The sequence below is a fragment of the Neomonachus schauinslandi genome, chromosome 1 (genome assembly GCF_002201575.2).
Source record: "Neomonachus schauinslandi chromosome 1, ASM220157v2, whole genome shotgun sequence".
Lineage (NCBI taxonomy): Eukaryota > Metazoa > Chordata > Mammalia > Carnivora > Phocidae > Neomonachus > Neomonachus schauinslandi.
Window position 1 is genome coordinate 189,120,048 of NC_058403.1, and position 15,764 is coordinate 189,135,811.

The 15,764-nt window shown below is 38.6% G+C and overlaps 1 protein-coding gene and 1 non-coding gene across 17 annotated transcripts in view; one reads left to right on the forward strand and one right to left on the reverse strand.

The window, feature by feature from the left end:
* LOC110584960 (sarcolemma associated protein) overlaps window positions 1–15,764 on the reverse strand; it is a 162,729-nt gene that overhangs the window by 13,342 nt on the left and 133,623 nt on the right. For 13 of the 16 annotated variants that reach the window (XM_021695147.2, XM_044921364.1, XM_021695146.2 and 10 more), the window contains 3 exons: window positions 4,882–5,004; window positions 3,756–3,830; window positions 103–423 (listed from right to left, as the gene is read on the reverse strand). In XM_021695147.2, coding sequence (XP_021550822.1) covers window positions 103–423; window positions 3,756–3,830; window positions 4,882–5,004 — 519 coding nt within the window. Of the gene's footprint in view, window positions 1–102; window positions 424–3,271; window positions 3,275–3,755; window positions 3,846–4,875; window positions 5,005–6,618; window positions 6,622–15,764 lie in introns of all 16 variants that reach the window. The other 3 variants (XM_044921378.1, XM_044921345.1, XM_044921379.1) reach the window with 3 other exon arrangements.
* Window positions 6,121–6,251, forward strand: LOC123323186. The gene has a single exon (XR_006539263.1). It is a non-coding gene; the product is annotated as a small nucleolar RNA SNORA63 (small nucleolar RNA).

Genomic DNA, 15,764 nt, shown 5'->3' on the forward strand with positions numbered 1-15,764 from the left:
ACTGTTATCAAAGAGAAAAACAGCCCAAATCGTTATTCTGTGCAAGCTATAAAGTTATCATTGTCAAGAATTAAGAGCTTTATGTAAAATATGCACACTCACTTTGTAGCCTTGTTGCTTCCTCTCTCTGCTGATCCTCACACTGCTGACATCGAAGCTGAAAACTATTTTGCAGACTCGTGATTTCTTTCTCATATTCAGACGCTGCTTTCCGCCACCGCTCAAGCTCAGCTCGCACCTTCTTAAGCTCTTCTTGTAACGAGGCAATGTCAGTGTCCCGCTCAGAAGCAGCCTTTTCTGCTGCTTGATGAAGGAGCAAAATTTCATCTCGGGCACTAAGCAGTTCATCTCGAGTGCTTGTGATTTCACTGTCTTTCTCCTCCCGGAGATTCTCAATATTGATGTGTAACCTCTGTAGCTGGGCTACAAAAGTATATTGATCCATCATTCTTTGTCCAAAGCAATTACAAATAAATGAACTGCCCAAATGGGATTATAGTTACTGCCTAGACCAGGCTGGAGGAGCTGTTTGTTGCTTTTGATTAAATAGTACAAGCAATCCATGTTTAATGCAGAAAATGTCAAAACACAGAAACACAAAGAGTAAAAAACCAAAGTGATCTTTTTACTTCTCCCTCACAGAGAAAGTTGCTTCTAGCATTTGGAATTTATTCTTCTAGATTTTTTATATGCATTTTATACACATATAAAAGCAAAAACAGGGAGGGATTGTAATATATATAATGTTCTCTATCCTGCTGGTGATGAATATCTTTTAATAACAAAAAAATTACACTGTTACTTCTTTGACTAATCCTTTATTTTAGACATTTTAGGCTCTTCAGTTTTTAATTACTATCAAAAGTACTGCTTATAATGCAATCCTGATTTTTTTCTTAGAGTGAATTCCTAGACACAGAATTGCTTGGTCAGATGGTATGCATTAGTAAAATCTTTGATGTTCTTGATTCAATTTGCAGTTTATTTATTTTATTTTTTTTTTAAATTTTTTTTAAAGATTCTATTTATTTATTTGACAGAGAGACAGCGAGAGAGGGAACACAAGCGGGGGGTAGAGGCAGAGGGAGAAGCAGGCTTCCCGCAGAGCAGGGAGCCCGATGCGGGGCTCGATCCCAGGACCCCAGGATCCTGACCTGAGCTGAAGGCAGACGCTTAACGACTGAGCCACCCAGGCGCCCCTCAATTTGCAGTTTAAATGTCAGTTCCTTAAAGAAGCTTTCTCTGCTGTCTTATCTAAAAATAGCCCTCTCGTTTTCTAGCCCATTACTCTGCCTTTATTGGACACCATATTTTATATTTGCCTATGGTTTATCTTTTCCACTGACTGTACATCTCATGCATACTCTATCCTCAATACTAGCAAACAACCAAGAATTACTGGTTGAATAAATGAATTGACAACATTAATGAATAACGCCTAATCAAGGAGGTGTATTTTTTTTTTTTTTAAGATTTTATTTATTTATTTGACAGAGAGAGACACAGCGAGAGAGGGAACACAAGCAGGGGGAGTGGGAGAGGGAGAAGCAGGTTCCCCGCAGAGCAGGGAGCCCGATGCGGGACTCGATCCCAGGACCCTGGGATCATGACCTGAGCCGAAGGCAGTCGCTCAACCGACTGAGCCACCCAGGCGCCCAAGGAGGTGTATTTTTAACAGATCTGGTCCTGTGCCCTCAAGGATTGAGCTGGAAACAATTTGTATAAAATACTTGGTTCAGAACTAGAAAAATAGTCTTGGTTACTATAACACAAGAAAACTATAGGTAGGAAAAGTTCCTTAGGTAGAAAAGAGTAATTAAAATAATTAAGAGAATTTAAGGCTGAGGAAGGGGAAGGCTGCTCCATAAATAAGCGTTAAAAAAAATATGAGGCCTCTGCAGTTTGCAGGAAGCACTGAGAGGTTAACAAGTTCAGAATCTGAAGACACAATGGCCGGAGATTAACAGGACCATACACTTATGGATAACGTCATAAAACACACATGCTGGCACTAGGGGGCACTCAATGATGCCTAGATAAGACCGCTTTAAGATAAAAGGCAGCCCTATGTTACAGAACCTTTAGGGAAAATTGCCCATACGCACTACAGAATGCAAATATAGATTGAAATCAGATTTACATAAGCTAATGGATAAAGGCATTAAATTATAAGAGTTTAAAGAATTTTCTCTTCAAAAAGACATAATATACCCCAGAAATTCTAACTTGACCATAATAAAATTTAAATTTTTAAATAACTCAAACGTCCATAGGGGAGCCTGGGTGGCTCAGTTGGTTAAGCGTCTGACTCTTGATTTTGGCTCAGGTCATGATTCCAGGGTCATGAGATCAAGCCCTGTGTTGGTCTCCATGCTGGGCATGGAGCCTGCTTAATGTTCTCTCTCTCCCTCCCACTCCCGGTCTCGCTCTTACTCCCTCCCTCCCTCTTGCTCTCTTAAAAATAAATATATAAATAACTCATATGTCCCATTCAAAAATAAGAAAGAAAACACCAAAGACTGCTTTTTCTCTGGGATATTTTAGGGCAAATATCATAGGCCTCATACAATGATTCCCCATTTTTTCTGAACTGAGTTTGTCTATTTAATTTCTTCTCACCCTACATCTCAAACTAAAATTTAAAAATAACATTAGTTCCTTCTTTGACAATGAAGACAAATTAATTTTGCTTTAGGAATTTTACAATAGCATGGGACAGAAAGATTTCCCCTAGGGCTCTCACAATTCGAGCCTAACAGTACCAGAACTATGATTTGAAGTAAACCCTTGGCAGGCAAGGATCTTTCTGGTCTTTTCTGCAATGAACCTGTGATAGCTCACACAAAGAGATAGCAAAATGGTGGGTATGAAGAGCAGCCTCTACCAATGAAGGCACTGCAGGGATTATTATTCTATTCCATGTGATATATAATTTTTGTTGCAATGCAAGTATGTTTTTTGTTTGTTTTTTTAAAGCTTTATTTATTTACTTTGAAAGAGAGACAGCACGAGTGGGAGGGGCAGAAGGAGGGAGAAAGAATCTCAAGCAGACTCCGCATCAAGTACAGAGCCCAACACTGGGCTTGAACTCATAACCCTGCGATCAGGACCTGAGCTGAAACAAAGAGTCGACGTTTAGCCGACTGCGCCACCCAGGTGCCCCTCAATGCAGTATGTTATGAGCATTAGAAATAATGTCACCAAGTTAAAAGTGCTGATGCACAGAGTAGCTCAAATTGATATCCTGTCCAAAGGCCCCCTCTGTAGCAACTCACTATATAACCCAGAGTCTTACCAAACCCATGTCTTCACCCATGCTCTTCCCACTCCAAGTGTCCACTATTAGAGTACTAGGGAATTGTGTTTAAAACAAAACAAAACAAGGGCGCCTGGGTGGCTCAGTTGGTTAAGCGACTGCCTTCAGCTCAGGTCATGATCCCAGGGTCCTGGGATCGAGTCCCGCATTGGGCTCCCTGCTCTGCAGGGAGCCTGCTTCTCCCTCTCCCACTCCCCTGCTTGTGTTCCCTCTCTCGCTGTGTCTCTCTCTGTCAAATAAATAAATAAAATCTTAAAAAAAAAAAAAAAAAATTTAAAACAAAACAAAACAAAAAGCCCACCAAGAGCCTAGTTATAGTCTCAGATTCTGGGACAAACCAAAGACATGAAAAATGGGAACTCTCTATACTCTTACTTTCCATTCCTTTTGAATCACTACAAACAATAATAATTCCAAATAGCCCTGGGGTGTTCCATACCTTGAAGAACCTGTATTTGTTTACTGGATTCCTCAACTTGATTTCGATAGGCTTTTCTTTCTTCTTCCAAAAGAGCTAAAAATAAAAATAAAATACAGTATATCTAATTTTGTGAGTTAATGGAAGTATTCAGAATTGAGCGGGTGGAAATTTCTAAGAAATTCTCACCTAAAGCTTATTGAAGGAAACAAAAGCTAAGCAGTAAATATTATCAGTATTAGCAGTTAAAAGTTTAAAGATTTTAGGAGCACAAAACAGTAGTAAGTAATCAATCTATTCAATCAAGTAGCAGAGTTTTCTAGATCTTATATCACCAAGATTATATGTGTTATTCTTTACATGAGGAGCATTCTTGATAGTTGTTAATCAGCATTTTGAGCTTAAATTTTAAAAACAGCCTTAAAACCCTCATGTTTACAGCCAAGTGAGTACTAACTAACAGAAAGTTCCCAGTTCCTCCTGGGGATGTGAATCTTCCTCCTGATCAGGAAGGTTGTCCATCTTAGAGAACAGGAGGACTCCATAGGCTATTTACTTTCTCCTTGTTCTAAGACTTTGTACGGTACCAAGTGACTGCAACTAGGTAGTTACTGTGAATGATATGGAAATGTAAGCTCTAGGGAATAAATATCACCAACTCCACTAGCCTATGACACTATGGATAAGTAAACTACTAGAAAAGAAAGTGGTTGGGAAACTTCACGATTCTATACCTTTACCTTGCCTGGTTGTTTCCATTTACCGAAGAATACACTATAAAATCACAGGGCATATAAATTTCCCTCATCTTACACTGAAGAACAACATTAGGTGTAACTAAAACTTAGAAATTGAAATACATTGTTTTTTCCTTTTGTTGCACTTAATATGTAATTAACTGTTAAGATCTTTCACTGGTACAGGTCCTTCTTGATCTTCACTCACATCAACAAGGTGAAGGAAGTAGAGCAACTGTAACTCTCCCCACTATATTGTCTGAAACATATGTTCAGAGAGGGTAAGTGAATGTCCCAAGATCACATAGCTAATAAAGTTGTGGATCTGGAACAAGATACTATGCCTCTGGACTCAGTTATGTCACATTGTTTCCGCATCCCCTAAAGAATCAATGTAATCTTGATCTCACCTTGAAGTTCAAAGCATTTTTGTTTACTCGCTCTAGCTAGTTCCTGGGCTTCAATCAATTCCTTGCGAAGATGCTGAATTTCTTGTTTTGCCTCAATTTCTGACTGTGCACCCTGCAAGTCATCTGACAAAAATACGTTTATTTTAAAAGCAAGAGTTAGTATCACACTATAATTTCTGCAACCAAATATTAGCCATCTCTTTCATGTTTAGACATGCATAGTTAAAGAACACAGCACAACTGAGTTAAATAAAATTTAGAAGCAAATTATATTAAGCATTTTAGTCATTTTACCCTGGAGAAAGAACACAAGTACAGCTAAATATATATTAGTAATTCATGGCAATGGTATTATTAAATATATATTAATAAATACTAATTATACATTTCACTCATGTAGAGCTTATGTAAGCCTTGACGTTCAGTAAAATGGGCATACGGCATTCTTCTTCATCAATTTTGAAATTGCTTGATAACAAGTTAGAAAAAAATTCACTTGGAACTTAACTGGAAATGGAAAAACAAACACAAACTCTTCTTCAGGAAAAAGTGTTTTAGCGTTATTTCCCCCTTGTGGAGAACAAAATAAAAACCAGGCTGAAATCTCTACCATGCTCACTTCATCATCAGTATTTCTCCAACACTAAACACATAACAAATATTTGCTCAATTATTAAATAATGTGACCTAAATAAATTAGATCCAACATTACATCTCAAATATGCCCCCTCCCCTAATGTCTTTCTTTACTCTCTTGTAACTCCCCTCATCTTTCACTGTATTAATATCTTCTGCTATTGAACACTGCCTGAAATAAATATATCATCAGTTAGGCCATATTCTTCTAGTGCATTCTATTTGACTATTACTTTGGTTTACAAGTAGCTCAGGCATAACAACTTTATTACAAAAGAGCTAAGAGGGGCGCCTGGTTCAGTTGGTAGAGCACGTGACTCTTGATCTTGGGGTTGTAAATTCAAGCCCCATGTTGGGTATAGAGATTACTTAAAAATAAAATCTTTAAGGGTGCCTGAATGGCACAATCAGTTAAGTGTCCAACTCCTCATTTTGGCTCAGGTCATGATCTCAGGGTTGTGAGACTGAGCCTGTTGCGGGCTCCAGGCTCAGTGAGGAGTCGGATTGAGATTCTCTCCCTCTCCCCCTCCCCCAACTCATGCTCTCTTTCCCTTTCTCTCTCTCAAATAAATAAAATCTTTTTTTAAAAAAGATTTTATTTAGATGCAGGATCTAGTTACAATGTAGCTATAAAGTGCTGCCTTGTCTTTGGCCCCTGCTCAAAATAAAGCTGTTACCTTTCTAGCCCTGTCCGCCATGGTGCTTAGCAGCCAGGGATGCATGGTCTCAGACATGTTTACCAAGTAAAACACTGACTTGAGGGGTGCCTGGGTGGCTCAGTCATTAAGCGTCTGCCTTCGGCTCAGGTCATGATCCCAGGGTCCTGGGATCGAGCCCCGCATCGGGCTCCCTGCTCAGCGGGGAGTCTACTTCTCCCTCTCCCACTCCCCCTGCTTGTGTTCCCTCTCTCGCTGTGTCTCTCTCTGTCAAATAAATAAATAAAATCTTTAAAAAAAAAAAAGATTTTATTTATTTATTCATGAGAGGTATAGAGAGAGAGAGGCAGAGGGAGAAGCAGGCTCCCAAGGAGCAGGGAGCCCGATGCTGGACTCGATCCCAGGACCCTGGGATCATGACCTGAGCAAAAGGCAGATGCTTAACCATCTGAGCCACCCAGGCACCCTCAAATAAATAAAATCTTAAAAAAAAATAATAAAATCTTTAAAAGAAAGAGCTAAGAATAAAATTTCACAATATGATCACAGCAGGTCTTAGATGTTACACATATTTTCATACTCAGACTATATCCAACTTTTTCCTGCAGGAAAAAGTAAATTTGATTCTGGTTTCATTTATTCTAGTCAACCTATCAATTCTTCCTTCAAATGGTCTCTTGGTAAGGGGGGAGGCATGTAAAGAGAGAGAGAGAGAGATTTTCCAGTGGCAGGAGAACTGTCACAGCAACTACAAAACTTCTCTTCCAACACCACACATTGGAGTCTGCAAAAGTCCTAGCTGCCCACCTCTGGATTTGTCATTATGTCCTTATTATCAGGAGTATTTAGGAAGTAAGTGTCATGATGCCTACATCTTATTTTCAAGCGGTTTAGCAAAAAAACAAAACATACATACATAACATCCTTCAATAGATAATTTCTTAGTAGTATATTTGTGTTTTTTTAACCTTGGCACTTTTGACATTTGGGGCTGAATAATTCTTTGTTCTGGGGGCTGTCCTGTGGATTGCAGCATGTTTAGAAGTTTTCCTGGTCCCTACCTACTAGATGCCAGCAGCACTCCCTCTGAGTTGTAACAACCAAAATGTTTCCATATATTGCCAAATGTCCCTCTGGGGGTAAAACTGCTCCATGTTGAGAACTACTGTTCCAGGCTAATAATTTGATAACCAAGAAAAAAAAAATCTATATGTAGACCTGTTTTCCACAGAAGCACTGGTTAGTAGCTCTGAAACTGCTTTTTGTGTATTCTAAAAGTGATCAAATAAATAAATATATTGTAGATAAAGAGAGACAGGTTTCTTACTGCTGGAGAACAGAATTAACTATATGGAAATAGGGAAGACAGAATTAATCCTGTGGTGTAGGGTAGGATTAGAGTATGAACTCTAATAGATCTGAATGTATAGACAAATGCAGATGTAGAAATTAAATATAGGTATGTGAGACTCTGTATATAGATACACATATATGTATGGGCATAAGTATATGTGTACATCTATTTCTTAAATGTCTACTGAGTGGGCCTAGAAGTAATAAGCACACCAAATACTCAGATCTTGGTTTCTAAATACTATTCTCCACTAAAAAAGAACTAGAGCTCTTTGGAGAAATTGTTGATTTCAGTGCTAACTAAGGGTGGGAAAGCACAAAATGAATGTAGAACACCTTTTGTGTCAGAAGGTAACAAAGGGCTAAAAGAATGGTTCATGTTGAAAAGATACAAGGGGCTCCCACTGGCCAAATGTGGGAGAATGTGGGCATCAAAATAAATAATGATAGTGAAAGGTTATAATCCACTGAATAACACATAAATCCATGAATTCACAATGATATAGATAAGGAAGGAAAGAAAGAAGGAAGGGAATGAGGGAGGGAGGGCACAAGAACACCCTTCCTAATGGTAGAAGGCCAGCTAACAAATGTAGAGGGAATGATAGAATTAGGAAATCACTATTTGGCAACTATTATAGTAATAACTGATTCAAGCAAGAATCCTCCATAGATGCTAACACTAGATAAAATTTGAGAAGTAACAGGATATTTATACAGAGTTAACATTACCAGTGACAGAACAATTCAACATCAGTTGCCTCCTGATATGATGTCCAATATTATTACTGAGGGACATTTTACAAAATAACTGTGCTCTTCAAAAATGTCAATATCATGATAAACAAAGAACTGAGAAATAGTTCCAGATTAAAGGAGACCAAAGACATGTGACAAGTGAATACACTGTATGACTCAAGATTTTCTTTTATAATGACATTATTTTTCTTTTATTTATTTTTTTTTTAAATTTTTTTTTGTCCGTTTTATTTATTTATTCACGAGAGTCAGAGAGAGAGATAGAGAGAGGCAGCGGCAGAGGGAGAAGCAGGCTCCCTGCCTAGCAGGGAGCCCGATGCGGGACTCGATCCCAGGACTCCGGGATCGTGACCTGAGCCGAAGGCAGTCGCTCAATCAACTGAGCCACCCAGGCACCCCGACATTATTTTTCTTTTATAGAAGACATTATTGAGACAACTGACAAGATGGGAATGAGGTCTGTGGATGTGATAATGTAATACATTACTGTTACTTTCCTAACCCTGAGAGTTGTATGGTGGCTATTGAAGAGAAACAGAAAATATACACTTAAGTATTCAGGAGTAAAGGCTATCAGGTCTGCAATTTACGCTCAATGGCTCAGGGAGACAGAGGAAGGCACATGGAGGAGGGAGAGGGAAATGGATAAATGAAATTCTGTAAAATAGTAACAGCAAATGGAGTGAAAGGTTAACATTTGGAGAATCTAGATGAAGAGTATATGGGATTCTCTGTTCTATTCTTGCAACTTTAAGTCTGAAATTGTATCAAAATAAAAACTTAAAAGAAAAATTTCTACGTACGTACACATATAAATAAAGAAAATATGGCAAAATACTAACGATAGTTGAATCTAGGTGGTAGGCATATATGAGTGTTTTTGGTACTCTTCAAATTTTCTTGTGTTTGAAATTTTTCATAATTAAAAAAGGTCTCTTGAAATTACCAATCCCAATGTCACAATCTTAGAATAAGCCCCAATCATTTCTGTCTAAATTCTTGCCCTTAACCTAGCCTGCCCTTCTGAATTCTATCCTATATTGGAATACTAAAGCAATTCTCTTAACTCAGATCAAGAACTGATCTAAATGAGCACTGGGTGTTACATGCAACTGATGAATTGCTGAACACTACATCTGAAACTAATGACGTCCTATACACTGGCTAATTGAATTAAAAAAATAATAAAGAACCTATCTTGACTCCCTCTTATGACAGGTGCAGACATCTTTATCTGAATTTTTAAGGTTCTCCATAATCCAGTCATTACTTATTTTCACTAATATTTCACTCACTAATACACTCAATTCCTATTAGTCTCCTTAGTAGCTCTGTAGTAGTCACCAGACTACTTTCCTCATTTATCTTTGCTCAGGCCATCTCCTTTACTCCTCCAAGCCTGCCCATCCTTTAAAGCCCAGGCTGAAGTCTCTGCATCTAACCCCCTGACTGCATCTAACTCCCAGCAGCACACATTGGTCTCTTGCCTGATTTCTAGAGCTTGATAGTCAAACCCAAGCAAACCAGTAAGCTCTTTGCAAGTTCTCTAATTGTTCAATAGCATTTAGCTTTATTTTTAAAAGGAGCATGAACCCATATAGATACACAGAATTTTGGAAGGCTTACTCCTTTCATTTGATAAATGAAGAAACAAAGGTTCAAAGATCTGAAATGGCTTACACATCTGGAAAGTGGTAGAGATAGGACTAGAATTCTCACTCTAGCCCGTCTTTCCCATAAATCATAGTAACTTCTTAGTTATATGATAGAAATTAGCTTTAATTAGCATGCTTTCCTAACAACCAACTCTTACTTCTTCTCCAGAAATAAGAGAACTCCTATCATTGATTTCTTTTTAGTAACAAATGTTAAAAGCATATATGTTTCACACTTATGTTCCACACTACATGGGACATACTATACTCCATCTAATACAATGCTAGACATACAGTGAGCACTTAACTATCTGATTAATAAACAAGATAACCAAAGATTTGCATCTAAAATGTGTAGATTTAAAAAATAAACATAATAATCATAAATGAATTAATACAATAACTACAGAACTATTTTATTTTGAGGAAGGGGATCCTTTTATAAATGAAGAATCGTATATAATCCGCCTTTAAGGTCTATGAAAGCAGACAATTCTTCAGCAGAACAATTCCCTTGTTCAGTCATGTTATGAAGCAAAACTAATACTTGCTTTTTAAACTAAAAACAATGGAACAGATTTTATGGTAAGTAATTATGCTTCAGGAAACAAAATATAATCTAGGCATTAATAAATTGTGATAACATAGGGATTTACTATTTGCAAATTAGTTCTTTGTACCACATAATAAAAAGGATCAGCATTTTAATTAGAGCAAATAAGATGCCATAAATCAAATAAAGGACACACACAAACTCTACATAGTGTTTGATCATAGAAATGAAGATACTCGCCAAAAATCTTTATAAATTAAATTTAATACACACAATTACTATTCAAACTAATCAAGTAGTTAGTGTGCAAATCCTCTTTTCAGAAAACCAAGTGCTAATTTTTTATCCAAGACCAATGAGCAAATTCTTTTGTGCTAAGGTTGGCACACTGTATTTCATATGGCTATGTGGGAAAATGCATTACTTTACTACAGCTTGGGTCTACTCTCATGGTGCTCACTTTTGTCATGGGAAGGGAATCTCTATATCAATCTACTTCACAATCTTGGGAAAAGTGTTGTGATGAGTACTGGTGGAAAGTGTTTAGATGAAGGTAAGTAAAAGCCTTTCTGAGCTAAATCCATTTTATTTAGATGTGCAAGTCACACAGAAATAAATGGTTTTTAGGAACCATGATAAGCTGTTAAGATGAACAGAATCTGTTTTATCTTTAACATAAATGCTGTATCTTTACAACTGCCTGGTGTATACAGTCTCGGCCACGGGCCAGCTTTTCTCAGAATAAGGCTAAACTCTTTTTTTTTTTTTTTTTAAGATTTTATTTATTTATTTGACAGAGAGAGACACAGCGAGAGAGGGAACACAAGCAGGGGGAGTGGGAGAAGGAGAAGCAGGCTTCCCGCCGAGTAGGGAGCCCGATGTGGGGCTCGATCCCAGGACCCTGGGATCATGACCTGAGCTGAAGGCAGACGCTTAACAACTGAGCCACCCAGGCACCCCCCTACAAGATACCCTAAATTGAATTTCATGTCATTACTTCTTCAGAAAAGTGACTAGAGGTTTAACTTAAATTCTGACCTTTGCTCTAAACATGGTTGAGATACTCTGAACCATGTGGAAAAGGGCCAAATCAAAGCACTTCTTCCTGTTTTATTTTACACCTGCATGTTTGCTGAAGGTTGATTGTAGCCATGTATGTTACCTCATCAACTAACAGAAGTGATCTGTCTGAGGGCATGTGATGTGATTAGCACTGGGTGTTATATGCTATTGATGAATTACTGAACTCTACATCTGAAATGAATGATGAACTATATGTTGGCTAAATGAATTTAATTTATTATTTTTTTTAAAAAAAAAGTGATCTGTCTGAGGCAGGCTACTACGACCACTCCTCCCTTTGGAAGGTCTGGTAGTTGCAGGCTTGGTTGGTGAGAATAACCATCACAGAGGAGAAGGACCATTTTTCCATCATAGGTATATGCAGTCATGTGAGATAGTTCTAGGTGGCACCCTAACTATGAATTTAACTTTGGCAGCAGCCTTTAACTGTCGATTCTCACCCCTTTGCCATTCCTTCTGACCAGCCAGGTTCTTGACAACTGGTTCTTTTGTTGGCTCCTCTATCCACCCCACTGTCCTTTTCTTTCTCCATAAATTCCTCCTGCTATCATTGTTACCCTTATGCACAGAATTCCCAAACATGTTACTGCCTTCTGTCTGACCAAGTCTTATCTTTCATCACATTTGTCCCACACAGTCTGTGCTCCATCACACTTGTGTTCTTTTTTCTTTTTTTAAAGATTTTATTTATTTATTTGAGAGAGAGAGTGAGAGAGAGAAAGAGCACAAGATGGGGGAGCGGGAGAGGGAGAAGCAGACTCCCTGCCGAGCAGGGAGCCCGATGCGGGACTCGATCCCGGGACTCCAGGATCATGACCCGAGCCGAAGGCAGTCGCTTAACCAACTGAGCCACCCAGGCGCCCCACACTTGTGTTCTTGTACACTTCCTCCCTGACAGATGCTATTCCGACTTTAAACATTATTCCTACTTACAAATGTAAGTAGTATTTTAAACAAATGCATGGCTCCCTGATGCTATTCCGACTTTAAACATTATTCCTACTTATAAATGTAAGTAGTATTTTAAAGAAATGCATGGCTCCCTCTCCCTTCTTGCCATACTCTCATTTATCTTTAAACACCCCATTTGGGAAGCCATCCTGACTACTGCTCTACCCCATCCCTGCCCCTAGCCAGGAAGTTAGCTGTGCTCTCCCGTTTCTACCACACCCATTAAAACACTTAACTACACTATCCACATATCTCTTTTCTCCAGAAGACTGCAGCTTCCTCCTGTGTCTTATCTCTGTATCTCCTGGGTCAGTAAATGTCTTAGAAATAAATGAAAATGACTTTCTAGTCCTACTTTCTGTCCTGCATCTCCAACTGCATCTCTGGTCCCTAGGATGACAATACAAAACCAGGACACCTTTGAATGTGAAAGAAAGCGCTTTTAATAATTGTGCTGGGACAATGGACATAAATGGTTCCAGGCAAACCAGAACCTATGGTCAAGTCACCCTTCCTGTTCAACAGTGTGCCAAACTTAAACCATCGCTTTCCCCACCAGGACACCCATTCTTCCAGAAATACGATTTTTGTTAGTAACACTACCATCCTTTCCGTAACTCCACGTCAAAGGCTGGAATTATATCTAACTTCCATTTACCTCTCATATTCAGTTCCTTAGGCCTATGGATTTGAGATAAGATTACCAAAGGAAAGATGATAAAGAACAGAACAACAGGGACCCAAATTGGATTTTGTTCTTCTGTTTAAATTTTCACAGCAGTCATCTTATTAGCTCAGACTCTCAATGATTACCTAAGCCTCCTAATTGGTTGCCTTACTTCCAGCCTCTACTCATTCCAGTTCATCCGACAAATCACCCCCAAAATACAGGTCTGACCATATCATTTCTGCACTCAGAAGCTACAGAATTCTGCCAAAAGAGTCACCCCAACCTACAAAACACTCAAATGATTATGTGAACAGACTTTCATTATACTTGTCAAACACAACCAATATTATCTAAGCTTGTAGTTTTTAATATTTCCTTTTTCTAAGAATGTATATCTCAATCTTCTTATAATCCTACCTACTTAAAAAATCTATCTTTATCTAGATGATCTCTAAAAGATAAGAAAAACAAAAAAAATAAATAACTGTAATGCTATGCTATTTTCACATTGCAAATCATGAGCAATTCCTTAATATCAAGTATCTAGTCAGTATTAAAATTTTCCCACTGTCTTAAACTCTTTTAGAGCTGGATTGTGTGAATGAAGTCCCAAACAAGGTTCACACATTGCATTTAGTTGAAACATCTTTTAAGTCTCTTCTAATTGATAGAGGTTTCCCCATCCTCCTTCCTTTTTTCTCACAAACCTTGCAATTTACTTTTTTTTTTTTTAAGATTTTATTTATTTATTTGACAGAGATAGAGAGAGCAGAAGTAGGCAGAGTGGCAGGCAGAGGGAGAGGGAGAAGCAGGCTCTCCGCTGAGCAGGGAGCTGGATGTGGGATTTGATCCCAGGACCCCAGGATCATGACCTGAGCAGAAGGCAGCCGCTTAACTGACTGAGCCACCCAGGCACCCCCCTTGCAATTTACTTTTGTGTGCTCTACAAAATTCTCCACTTTTTGGATTTTGCTGTTGTATCCCCACCACTTTCATTTAGAATATGTCTCTAGTTCTTTACACATCCTGCAAGTTGGCAGTTGGATCTAGATTCTCAACCAGATTCAGGATTGTTTGTCACTAAATAGGCCGTATGTGGTATGACACACTTTCCGGGTCATCTCAAATGATACTTCTTTCATGAGGCTCAAATTGCCTTTCCTGCCCATCTTCCAAGATAAACAAAAGGAAACATAAAAACTGGACATTCTTTCTCCTTTCTTGAACTCCTCATGGCAACAACCACAAAGCAGCTTACTATCTATACCTCTCCTATCACCAATCTGACTAGAAACTCCTCAAACCCCAAGGAGAGTCTTATCAGAGTTTGAAACCACAGGAGTCCCTGGCACAGTTCCTTAAATAGAGCAAATTTGCATTAGGTACTACTTGGACTGAACTCCAGTTTTCTTTTTTACCTTTTTTGGGGAAATGATTAAGCATATAAAAACCTGTGGTTCAAGCCACATCTTTGATTCTCCTTCAAAAATAGCATTAATTGAACATAACTAATATTTCAGGAAAAAGATACTATTGCTATCATCATTTTATTTATATCTCATGGTGAATATTTAATCTATTTCAGATTCTTTTCCTAATCCTAGATGACTAACATGAAAAGTAGCACACTGTAATTCTAAATAAAGATTGGCTGTTTTTGTTTTTTTTTTTAAAGATTTTATTTATTTATTGACAGAGAGAGACGCAGTGAGAGAGGGAACACAAGCAGGGGGAGTGGGAGAGGAAGTGGACTTCCCGCTGAGCAGGGAGCCCGATGCGGGGCTCGATCCCAGGACCCTGGCATCATGACCCCGAGCCGAAGGCAGACGCTTAACAACTGAGCCACCCAGGCACCCCAGATTGGCTGTTTTTTAAAAGGGAAAATAAAATTTAAAAATAGGGGTTCAAGAAGTCAGGCACAAGGTTTAAATGAGGAAAATAAAGGTGCTACTTTCTACAACTCTCAAGGTTAACACCGTGGCGAATAATTGATATTCTTCATTTAAGAGAAAAGTTCTATCAGCCTACTGAACCTAATTATAGAGATTACAATGCATAACCACACACAATCAACCACAACCCAAGTGTTTCTAGTAAGTGCCAGTGAATATATTATTTTTAAGAATGTATACAATTCTTACAAAAGAAAAACAGGGCCCCTGAGTGGCTCAGTCGGTTAAACGTCTGCCTTCGACTCAGGTCATGATCCTGGGGTCCTGGGATCGAGCCCCACATCCGGCTCCCTGCTCAGTGGGGAGCTTGCTTCTCCCTCTCCCTCGGCCTCCTCCCCCCTGCTCATGCTCATGCTCCGTCTCTCTCTCAAATAAAATCTTTAAAAAAAAAAAAAAGAAAGAAAAGAAAAACACTAGAAAAACAACCATTTAAGGCTATGGTGACTGTTTCTTGGAGACTCTTCTAAAATATGCCTTTTTTTTTTGAGATTTTATTTATTTATTTGAGAGACAGTGAGAGCGAGAGAGATTACAGAGGGAGAAGAAGAGGAGAAGCAGACTCACTGCTGAGCAGGGAGCCCGATGTGGGGATCGATCCCAGGATCCCAGGATCAT